This window comes from Mesoplodon bidens (genome assembly GCF_964165515.1).
Source record: "Mesoplodon bidens genome assembly, chromosome: 5".
NCBI lineage: Eukaryota > Metazoa > Chordata > Mammalia > Artiodactyla > Ziphiidae > Mesoplodon > Mesoplodon bidens.
The window spans coordinates 144,704,804-144,729,273 of NC_138161.1; the positions used below are offsets into that span (position 1 = coordinate 144,704,804).

Below are 24,470 nucleotides of genomic sequence, written 5' to 3' on the forward strand. Positions count from 1 at the left end.
GGCTTCACTGGTGAATTCCACCAAACATTCAAAGAAGAATTAATATCAAGCTTTTTCAAATTCTTCCAAAAAATATAAGAGGTGGAATCTTTTCAAAACACATTTTATGAGGCCAGTATTAGCCTGATACCAAAACCAGACAAGAGTGCCACCAAACAAAAAAAATTTCTTTTTACAGGCTAATATCCCCGATGAACATAGACGCAAAAATTCTCAACAAAATACTAGCAAACTGAATTCAGCAACACATTAAAAGGATCATATACAATGATGAAGTGAAATTTATTCCAAGGATACAGGGATGGTCCAACATCTGTAAATCAGTCAGTGTGATACACCTCATTAACAAAATGAAGAAAAAATCATATGATCATCTCAACAGATGCATAAAAAGCATCTGACAAAATTTAAATCCATCTATAATAAAATCTCAAATCTCTCAAAAAAGCAGGTATAGAGGAAACATACCTCAATGTAGTTAAGGTCATATATGACAAGCCTACAGCTAAATCATACTCAATGTTGAAAAGCTCAAAGCTTTTCCTCTAAGATCAGGAACAGGACAAGGATTGTCCACTCTTACCACTTCTATTCAACATAGTATTGGAAATCCTAGCCAGAATAGTTAGGCAAGAAAAGGAAATAAAAGGCATCCAAATTGAAAAGGCAGAAGTAAAACTCCCTGTCTGCAGATCACATGAAAACACTAGGAAACCCTAAAGACTCTATCACAAACGAACAGAACTAACAAATGAAGTCAATAAAGTTACTGGACACAATATCAATACACAAAAATCTATTGTTTTTTTTAATAATAACAAACTATCAAAAAGAGAAATTAAGAAAACAATCCCATATACAACTGCATCAAAAACAATAAAATACCTAGGAATAAATTTAACCAAGGAGGTGGAAGATCTGTATACTCAAAACTACAAGACATTAATGAAAGAAACTGAAAAAGACACAAATAAATGGAAAGATATTCTATGCTCATGGATTGAGAGAATCAATATTTTAAAACTGCCATACTATCCAAAGCAATTTACAGATTCAGTGTAATCCCTATCAAAATTCCAATGGCATTTCTATACAAATAAAACAAAAAATCCTAAAACTTGCATGGAACTGAATAGCCAAAGCAATCCTGAGAAAGAAGAACAAAGCTGGAGGCACCACACTCCCTAACTTCAAAGTATATTATAAGGCTATTACTACATACAAACGGTACTGTATTGGCATAAAAACAGAGACTTAGATCGATAGAACAGAACAGAGAATAGAGATCGCAGAAATAAACTCACACATATATGGTCAATTAATTTATGACAAATAAACCAAGAATATACAATGGGGAAAGGACAATTTCTTCAATAAACGATGTTGGGAAAACTGGACAGCCACATGCAAGAGAATGAAGCTGGACCACTATCTTACACCATTCACAAAAATTAACTCAAAATGGATTAGAGACTTGAACATAAGACCTGAAACCATAAAACTCCTAGAAGAAAACATAGGCAGTAAGCTCCTTGATATAGGTCTTAGTGATGATATTTTGAATCTGCACCAAAAGCAAAAGCAAGAAAAGTAAAAGCAGCAAAAGCAAAACTACACAAGTGGGACTACATCAAACTAAAAAGCTTCTACACAGCCAAGTAAATCATCAACAACATGAAACGGCAACTTATTGAATGGGAGAAAATAACTGCACATCATGTGTCTGACAAGGGGCTGATATCCAAAATATACAAAGAACTTTTACAATTCAATAGCAAAAAAACAAACTATCCACTGAAAAAATGGGCAGAAGATCCAAATAGACAGTCTTCCAAAGAAGACATACAGATGACCAACAGGTACATGAAAACGATGGTCAACATCACTAATCATCCGGGAAATGCATATCAAAACCACAGAGATATCAACTCACACCTTGCAGAATGGCTGGTATCAAAAAGACAACAAATAACAAGTGTTGGCAGGGGTGTGGACAAAAGCGAACCCTTGTACACTTGGGTGAGAATGTTAAGTTGGTGCAACCATTATGGAAAATAGTATGGAGATGCCTCAAAAAATTAAAAATAGAACTGCCATATGATCCAGTAATTCCACTCTGGGTATTTATCTGAAGAAAACAAAAAAACATTAGTTCAAAAAGATATATGCATCCCCCTGTTCACTGCAGCTTTATTTACAATAACAAAGATGTAGAAACAACCTAAGTCTATCTATTGATGAATGAATGGATAAAGAAACTGTGGGGGGCTTCCCTGGTGGTGTAGTGGTTGAGAATCTGCCTGCCAGTGCAGGGGACATGGGTTCGAGCCCTGGTCTGGGAAGATCCCACATGCCGCGGAGCAACTGGGCCCGTGAGCCACAACTACTGAGCCTGCGCATCTGGAGCCTGTGCTCCGCAACAAGAGAGGCCGCGACAGTGAGAGGCTTGCGCACCGCGATGAAGAGTGGCCGGCCCCCGCTTGCCACAACTAGAGAAAGCCCTCGCACAGAAACGAAGACCCAACACAGTCAAAAATAAAATAAATAAATTTATATTTAAAAAAAAAGAAACTGTGGTACACACACACACACACACATATAAAGAATATTATTCAGCCATAAAAAAAAAAAGTTGCCATATGCCACAGCATGGATAGACCTTGAAGGCATTACGCTAACTGAAATAATTCAGACAAAGAAAGACAAATATTTTATGATCTCCCTTACATGTAGAATCTACAGAAACAAACAAAAAATAAGCCCATAGATATAGAGAACAGATTGGTGGCTGCAAGAGACAAGGCTTGGATCGGGGGGTGGGAGGAATGGGTGAACTGTGTATTGTTTTGTTTTAAATAAATTGAATTCAAAAATTTTTAAATGCTTTCTTCAACAAATATTTAAGAAACATATTTATTATAAAAGGTAAGGTGAAAATATCAAAAAGAGTAGCAAATCATCTGCTTTACCTCTTTGTGTTTCACATCCATCTGACTCCTGAGAGCCTTAAGTTCCCGTTCACGGATGTCCAGGCAAGTTTCTAGAGCATGTGTCTGTCCTTCCCACTCAGAATTTTTATGAGCTACCATTATGTCAATCTGTTTCATGAGCTCCTGTAGTTCTGCTTCACAGGATGTCAAAAATCCCCTATAAATAAGGACAGACCCTTAAGAACATAGAACATATCTCCAAGTGGCTTTTCATCTTTCACATGTAAAAATAGAGCAGATGTAAAGCTACCTAAAGTGGAACAGTGTCAACAAATAAATTATCAGAAGCAGAGAACAGGATCTCTGAGCTTTTCCTTTTAATGCTCACATAAGATGATCACTTATTCCACGGAAGTTTGTCTTCCTCCAGTAGCCGACCTAAAGCCTAAGTCAACTGGTCAAACGCGAGGTTTATGTTTGAAGTATGGTTTGTGAGTGAGACTTCCACAACCAACAACTAGCTCTTCTGTAACATTTTAGGGAAGCTTTCAGGAAGAATCCAGGCAAGCATATGTCACATTCTCAGCTAGTCAAATAAAATAAAAAGCTTTGGAAACAAGTAGGCTATTGGGAAAATGACAATACAATTTTAAAAGCTGTTTTAAGAACCTCCATCCTTGAGCCAAATTTATTCCAACGATTTCTTTCCAACTTATTAGAAACTTACCGCATCCTATCTTATTGTTGTAAACTTACTGATGTCCTTCAATGTTTCAGGAGATGCCAGATGTTACAAAGGTAGAAACAGAAGTGGACATAGATATATTGGATTCAGAGATTTCCGGGAATGGCCACAGAGAGATAACTCCTAAGGCTTAAATACTTACCAAAAAAAAAAAGCATTTGGCCTTAGTGTCACAAAACCTCTATAGCCTTTTGCTTTTTAAAAGCAGAAAATTTAACTGGGATGATAGTAAGCATCCAGCTTCACACTGCTGAGATGAGGGAAACACCCCAAGGAGAGATACTTACTGTCTACAAACATGACATGGATCAGCTTAGATTTTGCTCACACTTCTGCTTCTGTACCCAAAGCACAAAATGGTCAGAGGCATAACTCAGACATGCTTTTTAAACTCAGTGAGAAGCTTAAGGTCAAAGCAAACTTACCTATCATGTCCCCGATTTTGTATTCCTTCCAACAAAGCCTCCATCGCCAAATCCCCTTTGTTTTGGCAACTGGGAAAGCAAAGAACTCTGTCAGGAGAAAATTCATTTTTTATGTTCTAACATTCCAACTTACAAACTTAAGAATGTGAATGAAAGCATACAAATAACAATGAGAAAATGCAGCACTTCTTAAGATGACTGTAGAAGCAGTCAAGGAATATCTCTTCAAGAAATACTAGAACCAAACACATTTCAGACTAAAACAAAACCATTTAAACTGATCTGAATTGCCACGAACACTCCCCCTGCACGACTGAAATCAAATACCTCACTGCCACGTCCCTACTTCTTCATGGAAGAGTGGGCCTGGGTGGAGATGGGGTTGCTAGCAACAGAGGAACACTGACACCAACAAATTGAGAGGTCAGAGGAAACGTGTGGCTTCTTATAAAGAGATATTGTAGAAAGGTTAAATGCCCCACGCTTCAACTTCTTGGTCCATCGTGGGAGATCCTATTCACCTGCTAGATGACAGGCCCATGAAGCTCCTAGAACACCCTCCCTCACCTAAGAGGCAGCTACGTGGGCCCTCCCTCCTCTGCACTTCATTGCTCCCAGTCCTTAACAGGTTCTTTCATAGGAGTTACACCACCCTGGAAATGTCCTTTTCCCCTACTATTCAACCGTCAAGGGTAGAAAACCAGTTTTTTTCACGCCTGCAGCTCCAGGGCTTAGAGTAGCATTTCAACCTGGCCTGTGCTGAATGCTTTTGGCTGAACGTATCTCAATTCCCCTCCCTTTTCACCTATCCCCCTATGCAAGCTGGTCATAGCTGGAGAACTACAGAGAAGAGTCTAGCAGAGAAAGAAGGGAAGGGAGATAAAACAGAGACACAGGAGCATGAGAAGACTGGAAAATACAACCACTACACGTTATTTGCATCTATTTCTAAAGTTACTAACAGGAGTACTAAATAACTGTTCATGCACACATGTGGCAGAGAGGATTTCTTTCCAGTTGGTTTATCCTTTGTATTTCACCATTAGACAAAATAAAAACCTAAAGAAAAATGTTTTCATGGTCTATTCCACTTTCTTTCAAACAATGATACAGTCAGTTACAACAGGACGCAGATTCTGTGTTTTGATCCACTCTAGGGAACTGAGAGGCAGGGGACAGTTCACACAGTACCATGTAGATGGAAACCCAGGAGAGAGTCCTGCTCTGCAACTAAGTAGCTTTGCGTCCTTGGACTTCAGTTTGTGCCTCTATAAAGTAAGAAGCATGATCTATATAATCTGCAAGGTTTCTTCCAGCTTTTTAATGGGATTCTAATAGCCAATTACATATATTCTGCATCATGCTCCTGACAACTCTACATGGATATTTATTAAATACGTAGGAAAGTGTTCTTCCTAAGGACAGAGCTACTACAGTTATTCAAAACTATCATTAGTAAAATTATACTCCTTTAGGTCATGTTATTCTTAAAAAATACATTTAGTAATATATATTAGAAACAGATTTAGTAACGTATAATACATTAATATATTTTCTGGATGATATTATTTAGTAATTAGGAATATTTATAATAGAAGCTAAAAGTCACTGAATGCTCAACTGTTCTGCCTGCCTGTATTGTCAGATTCAATCTTCATAACAAATTTAAAACATAACTACTATTACTTTGAGGAAACTGAGGCTCAGAAGATTAAATAACTTGATTATGGTAAACTACAAACCACAGTCCTAGGATTCAAACCTAGGCAATGTGACTCCTAAGTTCCAGCCAATGTGCAATCTTTTTATATTTTACAGTATTCCAGATCTTAAAATACATCAGCATATCTTCTTTTGATTTAATAATGTGTTCTTGGCATAAACAAAATCAAACCAAATTGAAAAGTCTGGACACAGGAAAAAATACACAAACTTAACTATGATGTCACCACCATGGCCACCACGTGGCAGTGGCACAACAGTGACAATAGTCCACAGAGGGGAAAATAGCCATTTCAGAAATTAAAAGCATGGCCTAAGACCTAGTTAAGGAGACCTCTGTTTTAAAAAAAAAAAAAAAAAAAAAGGTGGGGATGGGGTGGGGAGGAACCAGTAACATTCTCTGTGGAAAATAATCTTACTAATATATAATGATCTTTTTTTTTTTTTTTTTTTTGCTGTACGCGGGCCTCTCACTGCTGTGGCCTCTCCCGTTGCGGAGCACAGGCTCCGGACACACAGGCTCCGCGGCCATGGCTCGCGGGCCCAGCCGCTCCGTGGCATGTGGGATCTTCCGGGATCGGGGCACGAACCCGTGTCCCCTGCATCGGCAGGCGGACTCTTAACCACTGCGCCACCAGGGAAGCCCTATATAATGATCTTTTAACAAAACGTTCACCATCTCCTCGAGCAGCTGACAACCATCATTTCTCATTCCTGAGCATCAGGTAAATAGCAAGGACTCAGATCTGCTGTGGACTTTTCTCATCCGAGTTTCTCATAGCTATATCACTGACTCCTTTCCTAACCAACCTGACCCTCATTCAGCTCATGCACTACATCACTTGCTTTCTTTTTTGCCTGTGCCATGTGGTAATTATATAAAATTTATCCTTTATCCAAATAAATACAAATTTAAGCAATTACTGTTTGATAATCTGCTGCTCCTTGCCACTAACATGAAATGTTAACGTAGTTAAATGGAAACTGTAGCTCTACAATTGGTACAGGACACTCAGTCATTTCTGCAGTTAGACCAAGATTTCAACAAACAGAAGTTATAATTAAAACTCTCGTTTCGAATGAAGACTACTTTAAATCAGTGAAATCTAGAATAAAATGGTTAAAGGAAATACAGGCTTTTTTACCAAGTCTGGGAAGCAGGGGAAACATACTTTAAATCTTAGGGAAAAAAGAATCCAAAAAGGTTACCTAGGGACTTCCCTGGTGGTCCAGTGGTTAAGAATCCGCCTTCCAATGCAGGGGATGCGGGTTCAATCTCTGGTCGGAAAACTAAGATCCCACATGCCGCAGGGTAACTAAAGCCTGCACACCACAACTAGAGAAGCCCGCGTGCCACAGCGAAGACCCAGCACAACCAAAAACAAAAAAACAAAAAAAAACAAAGAGGGTATCTAGTAATGGGAAAATCTTTGATATTCATTAACATATTGGAATTTAAGAGCTAGAAAGAACCCAAAGGGCTCCAATTTAACCTCTTTATTTTAAAGATCAGGAAAAATATCCTGGGTATGCACCCAAGATCAAATTACTCACAAAATGGGACACAGGAAGAAAATAAAAACTCTGGTTAGATATGTGTACTAAGAGAAGGAACATGCCTACTCATCAAGTCTCATTTAAAGGAAGATAACAATGCTTTGTCCCTTACCTGCCTTGGTGTTACTGTGATTACAAAGATCTATGGCTATGACAGATATACTATGACTGATAAACTGTGCCTGCTCCAATAAATAATCAGTATCATTTATGACTGCCCAGAAAGGCTTCTATTTAAATTTAAGGAAAAAATTATCAGATAAAGTATCAAAGAAATTTTCCAAAATAAAAATGAAATTTTACTTTTTTTTTTTTTTTTTTTTTTTTCTTTTTGCGGTACGCGGGCCTCTCAGTGTTGTGGCCTCTCCCGTTGCGGAGCACAGGCTCCGGACGCGCAGGCCCAGAGGCCATGGCTCACGGGCCCAGCCGCTCCGCGGCATATGGGATCCTCCCAGACCGGGGCACGAACCCGTATCCCCTGCATCGGCAGGCGGACTCTCAACCACTGCGCCACCAGGGAGGCCCAAAATAAAAATGAAATTTTAAAACACTGTCCAAACTATGACTCAAAATCCAGAAACAATAAGGGGCTAAGACTAAGAAATCTTAGTAGACAAAACTACACTTTTACATGGGAAAAATGCTGTAAGCAAAGCTGAAAGATAAATGACATTACTTGAAAGTTTTATCACAAGGGGTTAATTAACCAAATATATAAAGAGCTTCTAAAAACTGAAGGAAAAATAAAAATCTATAGAAAAATGTGCAGAAGGAATGAACAAAGAGTTCTCATAAAAAGAAATGCAAATGACCTTAAACATATGAAAACATGCTCAACCTTGTTTACAATAAGAGAAACAAATTTAAACTACACTGAGTTACCCTTTCTTCTGTATTAGATTAATGAAAAATTAAGTTTGAAAATGCACTCTGATGACAAGGCTATGGGAATAGGCATTCACATACACTGTAGGTAGGAATGCAAAACGGTACAACTACTATAGAGGAAATTTTGGCAATACTTAGCAACTGATATATATGCATTTACCCTTTGATCCAACAATGTCACTTCCAGGAATCTATCCCAAACATATGTTGGCAAGAATACAAAACCATACATGCAGAAGGATATACACCGCAGGACTATTTGCAGGAGTAGGAAACAACACAAATGCCTATCGACAGGGAACTAGTTGAATATTCATCCACCAATGGAATAATACTATGAAGCTGTGAAAACGGAAAATGATCTCTACATACTTCTATGGTGGGCTCTACAGGGCATATAATATTAGATGAAAAAAGCAAGATACAAAACAGTATATGCAAACACTACTTTTTACCTAAGAAAGGGAGAAAATTATAGATATATATTATATATATTACATAAATATAAATTATATATTATATATGTTATGTATAATATAAATGTCAGAATATATTAAGGATATATTATATAAATATATAATATATATAGTGTATTTGTTCTTCTGGAAGGATAAGCTCAAAGGTGGTAAATATGATACCTATAAGGAAGGGAAATAGGGTAGAGAAAACAGGAAGCTAAACTTGTCTGGATGTATACCTTAACAGCTACTTGTTTTATAGGCACTATGCTAATGTTTTATAATATAATGAAAGAAATCCAGTTGGAAAAAAAAAGCAGTATTGAAAAATATTGGAAACAAAATGAAATAAATCAACTATCAACTAGATATCAAGTTGGCACCCTTACCATATAACAAATTGTTTCATTCGTTTTAAAATGCAACAATTTTACTGTACATATTCCAACTGGGATATATACTAAGGACAAAAACGTACTATAGAGAAACCCTAAACATCACTCAGGAATCATATTATTAATAGTAAAATTGGTATCATTAATTTGAAAGCATTATATGTAATACAGAAAAAGTATGTTAATAGGCAAAAGAGAAAAAGATACAAATATAAAATCAGGTGTTTAAAAAAAACTATGAAGTTAAATTGGAGATATCAGTGTGAATTCTGGATATTTCTCTTTTTAAAAAATGTACATATTTCCTAACTTTGGCCACTGTAAATCCTAAAACCAGTGACCAATCTAGTAGCAAGAGTACCTCAGCACCCAGACTGGTCTCTAAACACCATCTCCCACTGAAAGGAACCAGGGCTTCTTGGTGGTCAGAAATGTTTAAATGAGCCAGGAAGATGTTTTACCAGAAAACAAGGAAACTCTCAAAGATTACTGGTCATATCAAAGTGGACAGAAGCCAACTTAAACAGGCTGCCACTCGTCAACAACAGGACAACTTGAGTACCCCCCCCAAAAAAAAAGACTGCAGTAGGTTGAAACAGTTTAAATATATTCAAGTCTATAATTTCATGATGATTAAAAAAAAAAGGCAAAACCCTCATGGTTACCTTTGGAGGTTGCTAGGCCACCAACTCATTACTGTGCTCTGAAAATAGAGGGAAAGAATTAAGCATTTTTCTTGCCTTTCCTATACAAACTGTATTTCAAATAGCTGGTGGGGTAGTCAAATAGCTGGTGATATAAAAAGTTCTTCTTCATAAAAAATTTCCAGCTAATAAATGCTGAGGAATGACAGAATCAGAAAATCACCGTATTGCAACCGCCAATGCAATAGTGGATACAGGCAACCTAAATCCATGAAAGGATCTCACCATTAAGTGAAAGGCTCATGGAGAATTTCATGATGGATGGACTGGGCCGACAACACCTGAACCCACTACGATGCTCAATTTTAACATCACAGAGAGAAAACTCAGACATCAGGTGCCTCTCTGGAGTGTTGTGCACCACCGATGAAATCTTGCCCTGCCCTCACCCCCACAAAAAAAGTCAAGGTTGAATCTGATCAAGCTTCTAGATCAGTGCTGTTCAACAGAACTTTATGCAATTATGGAAATATTTTACATATACACCCAACTATTGGGCCCTTGAAATGTGGCCAATGCAACTAGGGAACTGAAATTTTTAGCTTTATTTCATTTTAATTCATTTAAATAGCCACCAATGGCTGATAGCTACTATACTGGACAGGGCATTTCTAGACCTTACTACCAGTTTAGAGGGAATAAAGGGAATAGATGTACAAGTTAAAGGATACCATGTGGATGCAGTCAACTAAATCTAGAATGTTAAGGGAAAAAAGAGAGGCACTGAAACTGCTATACTAAAAAAGACTGAAAAGGTGTCATCAACTCAATGCAACACGTGGATCTCTACGGGATTTTGATCCAAACAAGCTACTTATAAAAATACATGTATGGGACAGGTGGGGAAACCTGAACCCAGACTGAATATTGACATTGTGGAATTTTTATTAATTTTCATAGATGTGAGGACAACACTGTGGTTTTGTAAAACCGAAAACACAAACTTAGTTCTTGAAGAAAAAAACCTAAAGTAACATAAAAACCGAAAATTCAATTCCTGAAGTCCAGGTCAGTGTTGGCTTTAGCTGAATTTCAAATCAAGTTGACATATGTTTAAAAGTAGGAAGCTTGGGCCTCCCTGGTGGCGCAGTGGTTGAGAGTCCGCCTGCCGATGCAGGGGATACGGGTTCGTGCCCCGGTCTGGGAGGATCCCATGTGCCGCGGAGCGGCTGGGCCCGTGAGCCATGGCCGATGGGCCTGCGCATCCGGAGCCTGTGCTCCGCAACGGGAGAGGCCACAACAGTGAGAGGCCCGCATACCGCAAAAAGAAAAAAAAAAAAAAAAAAAAAAAAAAAAAAAAAAAAAAAAAAAAGTAGGAAGCTCTGATAAACTGGACCACTGACGCTGTCACCATCTGCCACCACTACTACGTAAGTGAGAACGGGAAGGAACAAGCAAAGGTGTTCTACCTTTTAATGGGAGACAAGTGGCATCAGTACAATTAACAGATACAATAACTACAAATAATTGTTAAAACCTGAATACATTTTAAAGCGCAGTGTAAGTGAATGTTTATAAATATCTAACCCACTTTAATTTCAGTCATTCTTACCATACTGATCACTGGTAATGATATAGTCAAAAGGCAAGAAACTCAGGATAAAAATCAACCTAAAGATGATACTGCATTCCAAATAAGAAAATACATACCCTTTGTTATATCATTAAGCTACAGCTATGATCAATATAAATATAAATATTTGAAGTAACATGTAGTTAACGATCCTTATGATTTCCTCTTCGTATCTAGAAAATAAAATTAAATGCAAGCATGTGGGGAACTGTATAACTACAGGGCACAAATCTTACAATACTGCTTTTATTAAAGGAAGAAAAAAATTTTTAAGACTGGCTTAGGAATCGTCTGTAAGGCTCAAGGAAAACTACTCTGCAAGTAAGAGTGCTGTAACTGTAAATGAAGACTAGTCGCTGAGAGGAAGCTCATCTTTACCCTGACGTTGTAAGAGACATTAAAAAAGCAAAACAAAACAAAAAAAACACATTATGAGCCGAGATTTACTGCCTTCAAATACCTTCATGATTAAAGTATTCTAAGAACCCGTTCCTTTTATTCCCTTACTTCATCATCTATTTCCCACCCCTGATTTGAATGGAGCAATCCATAAGTTCAGGGTTCCCCAACTTCAGTCCTTCATGATTTCTGCCACATTTCCGTACCTAATGTACTAACATTAAGGCTTTTAAATCAACTCACTTTTTACAACTTGCTAAACTTCCCACCCATAAACGAACCGCTATCACCTTCCATCAAAGACCTAAGTCTCAACAATGTTAGGAAGCTAACCAGATGAGGCAGCCCAGGCGGGAGGGCTGGGCCGGGGGTCTCTCCCCTGAAGTGGAAGACTGGCCCACGGCCGACTCCGCCCGGGGAAGATGAGCAGCTCGCCCACCCTGCAGCCCTCCTGCCGGCCCAGCCTCCGGGGAAGGGCTGACCACGTGGCTGGCCCATACAGTGCGCTGGGGGAGGCCATATCTGGCTTCGCGGGTCCGCGGCGAGGCCGAGGGGTGGGGCGCCGGGGCGGACCCGGGCCATACGACCGCTCGGAACGCGGCCCCACCGCAGCCAGGGCTGCCTGTGGACACTGCCGCCCCTCTGCCGTCCGACGTTCGCACATGCGGTTACGGGAATGCCGCGAGCGCGCCCCCGAAGCTTCCCGCCGTTACCTCCGGCCGGGGGCGCGCACGCGCGTCACCGCCAACCTAACGTCCAGCCACAGTCGTCTGCACGTTCGTTCCGCCCACTGCCCCCTCGCTTTTAATTGAAGCAACACCCTCCCTGACTCCCCCTCCGCGCCTGCAAATGGGCTCACCCATGTCTGGAGATCTGAGAGAAGACCGTGCTGGTCACGTGACACTGAGGGTGTGGTCCGCTGGAGGCGGGCGCCGCGCTGGGCCGGGTGCTGGTAAGGGTTTCCCGCGCCCCTAGCCTAGGTCTTGGAGAAGCGGGAGCGCGTTCGGACTTATGCTGCTCCTTTTGGCCGAGGCCGTTCTCTTCACCTCATCCTCATAACCACTCCCGTCACTGCACGTCGGGAGGGGTGGAAAGGGACTTAAGCGGCGGTCCTGGGCTTCCCCCACTGCCGCATTTGGTATATCCTGCCTCGGGCCGGAAGCCGCGGCTGTGGGGCCGCCTCCCACACCTGTACGGATGGTGGTGGCCTGCGAGGGTCAGTTTTAGCGCGGGAAAAGGCGTCTTGGTTTTGCTACTGTAACTACACGTTTGCAGAGCTCTAAAACAGAGATGGATAAAACTGCCCTGCGCCGGGGAACGTACGCACCGCCTGTCTGGGAAGACCCTGTGGCGGGCAATGTAACAAGCTCCCGATGGGGACCATTCACTGCGCCCAGGGAACTATGGGGCCCGCGGAGGGGCGGGGACCGCGTTCTCCTTGGCGCTTAGAGAAAGCTCGTGCAGGAGGCGACCTGGGAGCTAAGTTTTTTGACCGACTGAGGGTTAGCTGGGGAAAAAAGGAACAAGATAGTGCATTCCAACCATTGGGATAGTCACATGTGTAAAAAAAAAATTGTTCAGGAAAATGGTAATGGCTTATTCTGGCAAGTGTGGCAAAGTGCTTGGGATGGTGGCCGTGTCCTGGTCATTGCACGCCTTATGCTTTCCACTCTTACAGCTCCTGAAGAGTGAAGGCGCCTTAGCGCCTAATTCTGGAAATGGGATATTGACCCCGATAAGCTGACGCCCAACTTTGAGTTTGGAAGGAAGAGTAGGTGTTAGTGGTGGGGCAAAGAGACCTTTAAGTGCAAAGGTTGTAAGTATGACAGGGTTAGAGGTGTTTGGAAGAGGGACAGGTGGGAAAAGATCGAGGCCAGATTGGGGAACGCTATGCTGAGTCATTGATACAAAATTTACACACAGCAATTGGAAACAGTAATGCCTGAGCAATCAGTCACAAAGCCGACCTAACTTGTTTAGTGGATCATAAGGACAAGAAGGAACCAGTCAAGGGCAGAATGTGTGCTGAAGCTGGAGTGATCTGAGAAAACTTTACAGAAAGGTGGAATCTGTGTGTGACTGGGAAAATCAGCTGGGAGGGACTATGGTCTCATAAATAAACTGCAACCTGACTCAGATGAGATGAGTCTTTCCCAGGGTGATATGCCACAATTCACATCCAGGCTAAAAGGCCTGGAGAACCCTACTGCTAGATTACAACATCTCCTCAGTCTTCATGTTTAAGAAATAATCTTTTTGGCTTACAGATCTGGCAAGATCAAAGCTCCAGGAGAATGGACAGTGAGGTACAGAGAGACGGAAGGATCTTGGATTTGATTGACGATGCTTGGCGAGAAGACAAGCTGCCTTATGAGGATGTTGCAATACCACTGGTAGGCTGTAATTTGTGCTGAGGGTGATAGGTTAAAGGTATGATCTGGTAGACCCTAGTAGGGGTAGGATATCAAGACAAACTAGTAAGGCAAAGAAATCAAAGCTGTGGAGTCCTCTAACTCTAGAAGCTTCTAGAGAACATTTAGCTTTACTTTGAAGAGAAACGTGGTTCAGAGGGCTGACGTGACCAGCTCAGTTAGGGGGTCATTCCAGAACTAGAACCCAGGTCTTCTGAGCCATGTTCTGTCCACCACACCAAAGCTAGTCAACCAGATGGTGAAAGTTTAATGCACACAATGAGGAGGAACAAGAAGCAGTGGCATATGCACTTTATTTCTTCTCTACCTGTGGTTTGTCAGTTGACATTTTTAGAAACACACATTTTTGGAACACATACCTATTCTAGGTTCCCTGGAAAATACTTGGAAGAGACCTGGCTTTTCTTCTTTTGCATTTAGACCATCACGCTCTTTTCTTTCCTGACCTCTGGAAAATTCTCCTGCAGTGAGTTTGTTAAACCTCACGTAATAAGTGATCTCAACATTTTGCTTGAATAAATATTTATTAAAAATCCTATTTATGTCACAGAGGCCTAGCAAGGAGAACAGAGACTGTTTTTCTCTAGAGCCTGCCAATTGCAAAGAGCCATTAATAAACTAGAGCTTGCAGGCAGACCGTGTGCCACTGCCGTTTACATTTTCATCTAAGAATAAGAGGTAACATGTTCAGTGAATAATACACATAACAAATAACAAGCAACAGGTTAGTTCAAGTTTAGAAAAATAGTCAAAAGAGCATAATGAGAATTATAGCTCTACTTACTGAACACCTGTTTTGTGTCATAGACCAAGTTTGAAATCTGACAGACATTACCTGTATCCTTAAAACACCCTTCAAGGGTGGTGGTGTTCTACCCACTGTACAGGAAGGAAACAGGATCAAAGAGGGGAACTTGCCCAAAGGTTGGTAGCCAATAAGTTGGACTTCACACCGAAGTCTGTGAGGCTCCAGATCCTGTCCGGTGGTGGTTCCTTCATTCCGCAAGCAATTCTTGAAGCCTACTGTGTGCCTTAAGACTTGGTAAACATAAGTACAGTTTCTGCCCCTTGGAGTCTAGAGAGGCCACATATATCAATAAATAATTGTAATCGTAAGTGTTCTAAGTGAGGGTTGTGAACAGCTATGTAGTGTAAGAAGTGGCTGATTGCCTGGTGGGCATCAGGAAGGGCTTCAGAGAGAAAAATCACATTTAAGCCTGTCATAGGGCGGAAAGGCTCAGAGTTGTAAACTGCTTTGGGAGATGGTGAGGCAATTCAGTGTGGATGGAGGATATACTTCTCATAAAAGGTAGGGAGAAAAGTCGGTCTTGGACCCAATTTTGAGAGGAGCATTTGATGCCATGCTTAGCCCTCATCCTGAGGATATCCAGGAGTGAGTGGTCTTCAAAGTAGAGATCTGACATGCTCAAATATATTAGAAAAGCAGTTTCGCAGCATTGTTAGAGAATGTGTGCCAAGGAGAAAGGGGCCAGTGACAGGGCAAAGAGACCCATTAGGAAGCTAATGCAGTGTCTAGACAAGGGAGGAGGACCTAAACAAAAGCAAGAAAGTGGAGGGGAATTGCTGAATTCTGGACATGCCAATAGCAGGATTTGGGGACCATTTGTGTGGAAGGGGTTGACGGAGAGGGAGATTTCCATGCTGACTTCCAAGCTGTAGCCTGGACCTGTTGCTAAGCTGTGTTTTTTCCCAGGACTTATGATTCTAAGGCAATGTTTGTGTCGTTAGCTTTTGCTGCTGCCTAACAAATAACCCCAAAACATAGTGGCTTAAAACAACCGTTATTTATGTCGTGATTTTGTCATTCAGCTGAGAGAGTCTTGTGATCTTTGCCAGCTCGGTTGATCTCTGCTGGACTTGGTGGTGTTTTGCAGTCGGCCAGCAGGCAGGCCGGAGGCTGGGATGATGAGCTGACCAGGCCACAGTCTCATGATCCTGCAGACTAGCCCAGACTTCACAATCATTTTAGGGTTCTAAGAGCAGCATGAGAGGAAACTGCAAGGCTTCATGGAGACTAGGCCAAGAAGTCACATGATCAGTCCCAATGCAAGATTGGGGAAATAGACAGTGCCTTTTCATAGGAGTGGCTACAAAGAATTGTGGCCATTTTTGCAGTACCCCACGATAGATGGTTGTTATGTTCACGATACTTTATGATACTTTGTGTTTGTTTTCCAGGCATATATGCAATTTTATATGTTGGCATTCATTGCAAGAGACAATAGTGACCAAATGAAAAACGTGTTTAGAACAAGATGAAATTAAATAATATCTGAATTAAATAATTGATTAACCAAGGACTTGTTTATGCTTTGTCAGCTATAAGTTATTGAAACAAAACTTTCTCTTTGCAATATTGCTTTAGAGAAAATGGTAGTTCCTTTCAATTTGTACAAGTATGTATGAATCTGAGTATTTGTAGAGCAAGATGTGATTCAAACATACTTGTACATATTGTAAATAAACTATTTTATTCATATTGAACATCACTTTGAAGGAAAAAAGTTATTATATTCATATACTGCACATTGGAGTCCAGTGGGAAATCATAAGTCTGGATATTGAATGACAGTTTGCTACCATTAAAAAAAAGTCTAAATTCAGATAACTGAAAAGAAATATATTGGTATCAGTGAATTCTAGTATGAAACAGTTCCAGTAGTAATAAATTTAAATTTAAAATACAAGGAAACTATCAAAAACTTCTCACCACGTGCCAAAAAATGGTGAACTATGCAAGGTGATGGATGTGTTAACTAGCCTTATCGCAGTAATCATTTCACAATATATATGTGTATCAAATCATCACATTGTACATTTTAAACTTACACAATGTTATAGGTAAATTAAATCTCAGTAAAGCTGGAAATATATAAGAAAACTACCCCAGATTCTACACTAAGTGTGGCCCATGGCTTACCATTTTAAGAAAGTTGCAGGTAGGCTATGTTGTTCTGTGTTGCCCTGCTCCACCACTAGGGGGAAGCCTCATCTACTGTGTTACATTTTCAGTGCTCCTACCTCCATTATAATATAGGCACATTGGATACAGACAGGATCGTTTTGAATACCTTTCTTGTGCTTAAGGAACATACCAGCAAAGGTGGTATTCTGTAAAGCAGCCTTCCCCAAAAAAAGATTTAGTACTGGCTTTTTTCAGTGTTCCTAGCCGCTAGTAAGGATGACAGGTAGTCCTTGCACTGGATACCGCACGCAGTGCTGGGCACCTGACCTACATTTCCTTATTTAGCCCTCACAGCAGTCCTGTGAGATGGTGACTACTTTTCTTCTCTCATTGCCTAAGAGGAAGCAAAGGCTGCAAACATCTGAATACCTTGCCTGAGTAACCGAGCAAATGGTGGAGTCATGGCCTTGGATCCCAGTGGCTCCCAGAAGCCTGTGTCCTGAGCCTCCTGCCACGCGGCCTGCCGCACAAGTGCCAGAGTCATAATGCTATCACTCCCGGCTGGAGACGGATGGGGCACGTTGGAGCGAGACTTGTGATGTTTCCTCACATTTTTTATTTTCTAGCTCTTTCCTTAGGATACGCTTCTATGCTGCCTGTTTCTAGGAACTCACGGGTTTTCATTCCAAGTGCTTTTGAGTTTTAAGGGGTTTGTTAACGTAGAGTGTAACATCGTCCTGAATGTCCATTGTACCTTTTCAGAATGAGCTTCCTGAACCTGAACAGGACAATGGCGGTACCACAGAATCTGTTAAAGAACAAGAAATGAAGTGGAGTGACTTGGCCTTACAGTACCTCCATGAGAACGTTCCCCCCATTGGAAACTGATTCCTGGCTCCTTGTTCATCCACAGATTTTTTTTAAATACACAGATACAAAATGTTTCCTTTCAGCCTCCTAATTTGAATCTTCTAGTGTTAGATCAGCGCTCAAAAATGTACAACTAATTTTGTGGCCACAAAATGCAATGTGAAAATACTCAACCCGAACGAGAAGCTGATTGCGATTTCTTGGGATTGCAGAATATCTGGCCCTTTGAACCTAAAGTTCTTCACTGACTAGCTAGTATTTGAGCATGATTCATTAAACATTTGCCTTTAGCTCTGATTTTGCTTTACTGTCGGAGTTTAACGCTTCCCAACTACTTATATATGTCCTGTGACGCAGGTGATTGAAGGTATGAGAGGGAAAGGCGAAGAACAATGAAGCCAGACAGGAGAGTTAATTTCTCATATACCCCCATTCTGAGAATCATCTGAGTGGGTGTGTGTGGAGTCTGTAGATGTACTGGACGTATAGATGGCCCATTCACTGACTACTGGGATTCCTAAGGTTCCCCTTGATATTTTCAAACTTTGGATAAATTTACAAATGAAAAGCTATCTTGACAGTTAACCCCTGCTCTCCCTACAGCTTCCTTTGGTGCCGCTGGGAAGGCGAGATAGACCACTAGTTTTATCCAGTAACAGGATTTCTTACTTTCTCAAAGCCCTTTCAGATATAACTGAAGCACCATGGAGTCAATATTTAGTTACAGGTTTGTGAAGGAACTTGTATTTTGAAAAACGCCCTGATGGACATTATCTCCTAGAATTCTTTGCCTCTTTTATGTGGTATCTCTTTTGTTCTCTCGCCAGATTGTAAACTCTGTGGGAAGAGGCCCTGGCTTTTACATCCGTATCCCTCAGTGAAAAACTGGAAACACTGAATAATTGAAATCTCTCTTCTCATCGTTTTTTTAACTGGGTCATTTTATTTACCTACCTTTTAGGAGTAGGAAGTGTACCACAAAACGAACGAGCTGATTTTAGGGTTTCGATCAGAAACATGGTTGTAACAACTCACCTGACATCCAGACACACCCAGGCTGATCTCCCTGTGGATCAGTGACTTGCCTAGAAGTCATTTATCTCAGAATAAAGACCCCAAGTCAGCAGTCCCTCAATAACTGAAGACGGACAACCCAGTGGAAAAGAGAATTAAGATGTTCAGAAAAAACATTTTATACCGAGAGAGAACAAAGCTTTTCAAAAAATTAAAGTACCTAAAATTCCACAGTTCTTCCATGTTCTAGTTAAATGAGGGCTTCACTACAACTTTATTTGTGGTATATAATCCCTAAAACACTGACATCTGGATATTAGGAGATGTTCATATGAATCCATCCTTGTGGACCCAGCCTCTCCCAGGAGTATTGGGAAATATGTGAAATACTGAAATATGTCCAGTTGGTTCCTGCGCCTTGGTTCCTGTAACTTTTGAGTTCAAAGCATGTGTGTTGCTCTCCTCTATGGGAGGCACCTCACTTGGTGCTGAGAATATGGCAGTGAACAAAATAAGTATGGCTTCTGCCTTCATTTAGTGAGGGGAACAAGCACTAAACCAATAGGCATACAAATCTTTGATTTTAAATTGTGACACATGCTAGGAAGAAAAAATAGAAGATGACCCTTAGGTTCCTAGAAGCAAAATCTGAAGCAGTTTCTTGTGCAAGGAATTTATTGAGATTGTGCTCTCAGGAGAAATCCGTGAGGGAAGCGGGGTAGGGCAGGGGAAGGACCTGAGCAGAGATGTGGCTTCAGCTGGAGTCTGGCCTCTGCCTGATCCCACAGGAGCTACCGAGCACGACGTTACCAAGCGTCTTCCCACCTGGAAGCATCTCCTAGGCCTTCGTGTTGAGTGTGCGGTGGTCAGCCATTGGTTCTGCCCTCCCTCCATCCCCCCAGGGAGGGCATAACCGGGCATTGCCAGGGGCCAGGGCTCTCCAGGGAACAGTGTATCTCCTGGCAGCCAACACAGGGAATGGGTGCACAGACAGACGGGGCAAAGGGGATCTGGGCCCCAGCAGTGACTATTGCAGGGTATAGGGAGTATGACTGGGGACCTGATTTAGATTAGATAATCACAGCAAAACTTTGTGATAAGTAACTTTTATAGCACATAATTTCAAATATTTTGTATTTGAATTTTTTCCATTGTCCAAGGAAGTGGCCAGGTCCTCAGTGCTTCCTGTTCACAGTAGAGAGCATGTGCTCAAAACCAACCCTACCCCCTTTTGGCGGGCAGGGGAGGGAGGGAGAGGAGGAACCTCTTAGGAGCAGTGGACGTCTGCGCCCCAGGGGCTGCTGGTACGCGGGGAGACGGTGAACTTCAGGAGCTTGTGGTTCGGGGGTGCCCCAAAGGAAACCTGAGGTCAACCTGAGTCTCCCAGCTTGGGCAAAGACACCCTAGCACTGGAACCACCTCCTGCAAGGGCCGCTCAGAGTTGACGGTGAGGATAGCAGCAGGGACGCAGATGGACTGGAGAGTAGAGGTCCTCGCCCATTTGCAGGCTCATTGATGAACATCCTGAATGCTTGTGAGACCCTGAAGGAGGAAAGGATGCCTCAGGGACCACAGATCTAATTTCTGCTGCAGCACAGCAGAACGGAGCCGAAAAGGTTTGATTTGCTCGGAAGAAAATAAGAAAACATGATAGTTCTCGTACCCTCCTTGAGTTTGTGGGCCAACACCTGACAGATGGGTAGGAGTAGCCAGGGGAAGAACTAGGGGGTGAGGATTGATGGCCAAGAGCAAATTGCATAAAGCTCACAGGTGGAGCTGGCATCCCGAGCAAGGTGGGTGGGGAGGCAGGAGGAGGAAGAGGGGTGGCCTGATCAGGCTTTATTTTTTTTAACCTAAGTCACTCTGGGTTTGAGCAGGTAAGCACAGAAGTGGAAGGACAGGAGAGCTTTGCCTTGGCTCAAGGGAGGGATGATGATGGCTTGAACCAGCAATATGGGGGCGGCAGCAGAGGGACTTGGAGTATCTTAGAGGTCATTGCCCACAAGCGCCAGGTGAGAGGTGTGTGTCAGGAAGCCAGCACCCCGGATGGTGGTTGTGTGGTTCAAAAGAGACTCGGGTGCCCAGTGTGAGTGCTAACCTGTGACCAAGGGGGAAATTCTCTGAGCCAGACGCACGACTCTGGGTGCAGCCTCTGTCCTCTAGCAATGGAGAATCTGGTCCAGGAGCTGCCCATCCTTTGAAGTCCAACTTAAACCCACTTCTTAATAATATAGTAACAGTAATACAGGTAACTGAGCGCTTCTTTGTGTTTTAGACACGTGACCTCCAGCCCTCATGTCCAATTTTTTTTTTTTTTGCGGTACGTGAGCCTCCCACTGTTGTGGCTTCTCCCGTTGTGGAGCACAGGCTCTGGACGTGCAGGCTCAGCGGCCATGGTTCACGGGCCCAGCTGCTCCACGGCACGTGGGATCCTCCCAGACCGGGGCACGAACCCGTGTCCCCTGCATCGGAAGGCAGACTCTCAACCACTGCGCCACCAGGGAAGCCCCCCTCATGTCCACTTTTTAAGGTGGATATTATTGTCCTCATTGATCAAGTGATGGCAGCTTAAAATTGAATAACTCATTCCAAGTTAAAGTCACTCAAATGGTAAATGGGTTCCAACCTAGGCTGTCTGATCCTAAAATCTGTGTCCTCTTACTGGACCACGTGACGTCCCCTGAAAAACCTTCTGTGACCACTGCATTCTGAAATGAGAAGAAAATCCTATTGGATCATTTAGAACTTCCAAATGTTTACCTTCTTTTACAATTGAGATTTAAAAAATGAAAAATTTTTACTAGGAACCTAGGAGTCATGAAACATTTAAAAATTCAACCTATTACCAAACCTATATATAATTCATATAACTCATAATTTTACCACCATGAGTCATGTTGTCACTGGTTTGTGTACAAGGTCAAATCCCTAAGATGTGTTTTCAGATTTTGGTGCTTTGACAGTTTGATGTCAATGCTACTTTGTACCCAGCAGGAGGCGCTCAATTCCTTTAAGAAAGTCAGAATTGCTGGTGGAACTTTAAGTAAACTCTAACTCAAGGTCCTGAATAAATGTGGTGTTTTGCTTGGGAGCGATTCTGCATGTCTGGATTCCCAGTGTGCTGGGTAAGGGTTTGTGTGAGTCCCCGGAATTCTGGCTGGCCACACATGGACTGGACAGCTCACCTAGTGGGCTTCTCACTCCCGCTCTGTGGGGGGCCAAGAGGGCACATGGAAGGTGCGGGGAGTTCAGAATTTGGGTTACAGAAAAAGGTAGCCAGAATCAGGGGTTTTGCCCACCTGTGACCCCAGCTTATACTCATAGTCCGGCCTGGGGACTCTTTACTATGCCGTTTCCCAGCTCTTTGTGTTAAGTTATTTGGAGATGTTAGGTACCATCCTGGAATGATCTATTAGACTCTAGAAAGACTGTTTCCTAAATCTTCCTTCCTTGATGTGGCCCTGCCACGGTTAAATTCATCCCCCAGTCCATTGCCACGCTGCACATCATCCGTGGGCTCCTCTGGGAAGTACTGGGGGAGGTTAGGGGCTGGCAGGGAAAAGTAGCTGCACCATCTCTTGAGGGGACTTCACGTCTGTGACCTTCCTGGCCTTGGCCTCTGCACCTGAGCCAACCAGGACTGGCTTCGTGGGCACACAACCTGTGCAGACATACAGGCCCTGCACGCAGAAGGCCCTGCTGTGGCTCTGTTGAAGCCAGTCATCATTTGTGAACAAGTGGCCCACATTTTCATTTTGTACTGGGCTCTGTAAATTCCATACCTGGTCCTTGGCAGCCATCTGTAGGGGTTCCACCTTGGTAGTGAGAATTCAAGACACCATGAGTATCGGCCTTTGGGGTGACAGAAAAGCAGGCAGGTCCAGGAAAAGCAAGAGAAAAGCTGGTGCGGACCTCCAGGCTTGCTGCGGAGTCCTGAGATGTATTCTGGCTCCTCAGCAAATCCTACACGTGCAGTTGCTGAAATGGTTTCCTGAGCTCCTCTGTCATTTTTGCTGCCTGATAGCTGACCTTGGGGTGAGGGGTATGTATAGAAATGCTAGAAGTGCGGCAAGACAGATTTCTGTGGATGGCTAAGAGAACCTGCAGAGAGATGATCACCCAATCCGAGGCGTGTTCTTGCCCAAGTTTCATCTGGAGCTTGGCCAACTACTATAAGGATGTGCACTCTGTCACCCTGGGTACAGCAATGCAGCTGGCTCAACATAGCCTCTGACCAAGTAAGAGGAGAAGCACATCTACAGAGCTGGGAGCCACCGTCAACACATTCCTTCATGACGGGTTCTACCTAGGTTTTTATTTAGTTTACCCTTCTGTGTTGAGCCATATGAAAAAGCTGCTTTTATCGGTCAAAATCGTCAGTCACAATTTTCTCTGTCTTTAGCTAATGTTCTTACCTACAGCCCACAGTGCATGAATACAGCCAAAGACACATACACACACAGTGCACACAAACCGGATTTGATGGGGGAGGTGAGGAGTTGGCAAAGGGTGGAGAATGTGAAAACAGCCAAATGACTGGAGAGGAAGTGAGGGAGGTTGATGCATAAGCCCATCCCAGTGATTCCATGCCTCCCCTAGTGACTCAGCTCCCCTTTATCGTCGCGCCACCACCCAAGGTCAAAGGGGTTTCCCTCCGCCCTTGCCGTGGTCCTGCCTCCATTCTCCTGACACCTCTGCCCATGCAGCTCAGTCTCAAGCACTACCCGCTGCCCCCACCACCGTGCCCACAGATTGGTACTCACTCTAACTGACAGGCAGTCCAGCTGTGAGGTCTTCTTGAGGAAGAGTGAGGTGGCATCATCCCTGCCTCTCTGCCAGCGGGGACACCCTTACATCTGTCATCCAGTAAGACCCTCCGCAGCCTACCCCAGCTCAGCCCAGACAGATGGGAACAGGCCTGCCTGGTGAGGCCCTTCTCTTCAGGCCCATCTTCCTGGCTTTCGCCTTCCCAGATGCTCTCCTCCCAGCTCAGGCTCTCAACTCCCAGGGCTATGCAGACGCTGGGAGATACTCCTGCTCAGCCAGGGCTGCCCTCTAAGAGATTCAGTGCTGACAACTGCAAGCTCTGAGCCAGGGAGTACAGGCAGCAGAGGCTTCGGGAGTACAAGAAAAATGAGCCCCAGGCCGGGCTGGAGGGTTCCCGATGGACTGGACTCAGACAGGAGTGGAAGGGCTGTGGCTCTGGTCCCCCCTCCTCCCGCTGACTGCTTCCTGCCTCTTTCACCAGGTTTCAGTCTTTCTCTAAAATCAATCAAGGAATCAGTCTTTCTCTGTGTATGTTCCTATTTCTCTTTCTTGCTATTTTTCTCCCTTTCTCTTATTCAAGCATTTATCTAAATATCTTCCTCTATACATTAGACTTATCTTTCTTCTTTCATGTTGCAAATTCCTTTAAAGTAGAACTCACATCA

At 42.7% G+C, this 24,470-nt stretch overlaps 2 protein-coding genes across 19 annotated transcripts in view; one reads left to right on the top strand and one right to left on the bottom strand.

The window, feature by feature from the left end:
- CEP63 (centrosomal protein 63) overlaps nucleotides 1-12,730 on the bottom strand; it is a 76,097-nt gene extending 63,367 nt beyond the window's left edge. For 3 of the 14 annotated variants that reach the window (XM_081234617.1, XM_081234629.1, XM_081234615.1), the window contains exons 1-3: nucleotides 12,279-12,501; nucleotides 4,101-4,169; nucleotides 2,970-3,147 (exon numbers count right to left, since the gene is read on the bottom strand). In XM_081234617.1, coding sequence (XP_081090743.1) covers nucleotides 2,970-3,147; nucleotides 4,101-4,169; nucleotides 12,279-12,460 — 429 coding nt within the window. In that variant the 5' untranslated portion in view covers nucleotides 12,461-12,501. The other 11 variants (XM_081234622.1, XM_081234619.1, XM_081234624.1 and 8 more) reach the window with 11 other exon arrangements.
- Nucleotides 12,665-18,942, top strand: ANAPC13 (anaphase promoting complex subunit 13). 5 transcript variants are annotated; one of them, XM_081234632.1, is made up of 3 exons: nucleotides 12,665-12,748; nucleotides 14,064-14,189; nucleotides 17,917-18,942. In XM_081234632.1, exons 2-3 carry the CDS (start codon nucleotides 14,091-14,093, stop codon nucleotides 18,040-18,042), a joined length of 225 nt encoding a protein of 74 aa, XP_081090758.1. In that variant the 5' UTR covers nucleotides 12,665-12,748; nucleotides 14,064-14,090; the 3' UTR covers nucleotides 18,043-18,942. The 5 variants fall into 5 exon arrangements, with proteins under 5 accessions (XP_081090758.1, XP_081090759.1, XP_081090756.1 ...); XM_081234633.1 differs by lacking the exon at nucleotides 12,665-12,748 and adding an exon at nucleotides 12,947-13,012; XM_081234630.1 differs by lacking the exon at nucleotides 12,665-12,748 and adding an exon at nucleotides 13,039-13,155.
- The last annotated feature ends 5,528 nt before the right edge of the window (nucleotides 18,943-24,470 follow it).

Coding starts and splice junctions, on each gene's coding strand:
- ANAPC13 (XM_081234630.1), top strand. CDS start 13,087: ATGGATAAAACTGCCCTGCGCCGGGGAACGTACGCACCGCCTGTCTGG. Junction 13,156..14,063: donor AAGACCCTGTGGCGGGCAAT/GTAACAAGCTCC, acceptor TTTGGCTTACAG/ATCTGGCAAGATCAAAGCTC. Junction 14,190..17,916: donor AGGATGTTGCAATACCACTG/GTAGGCTGTAAT, acceptor GTACCTTTTCAG/AATGAGCTTCCTGAACCTGA.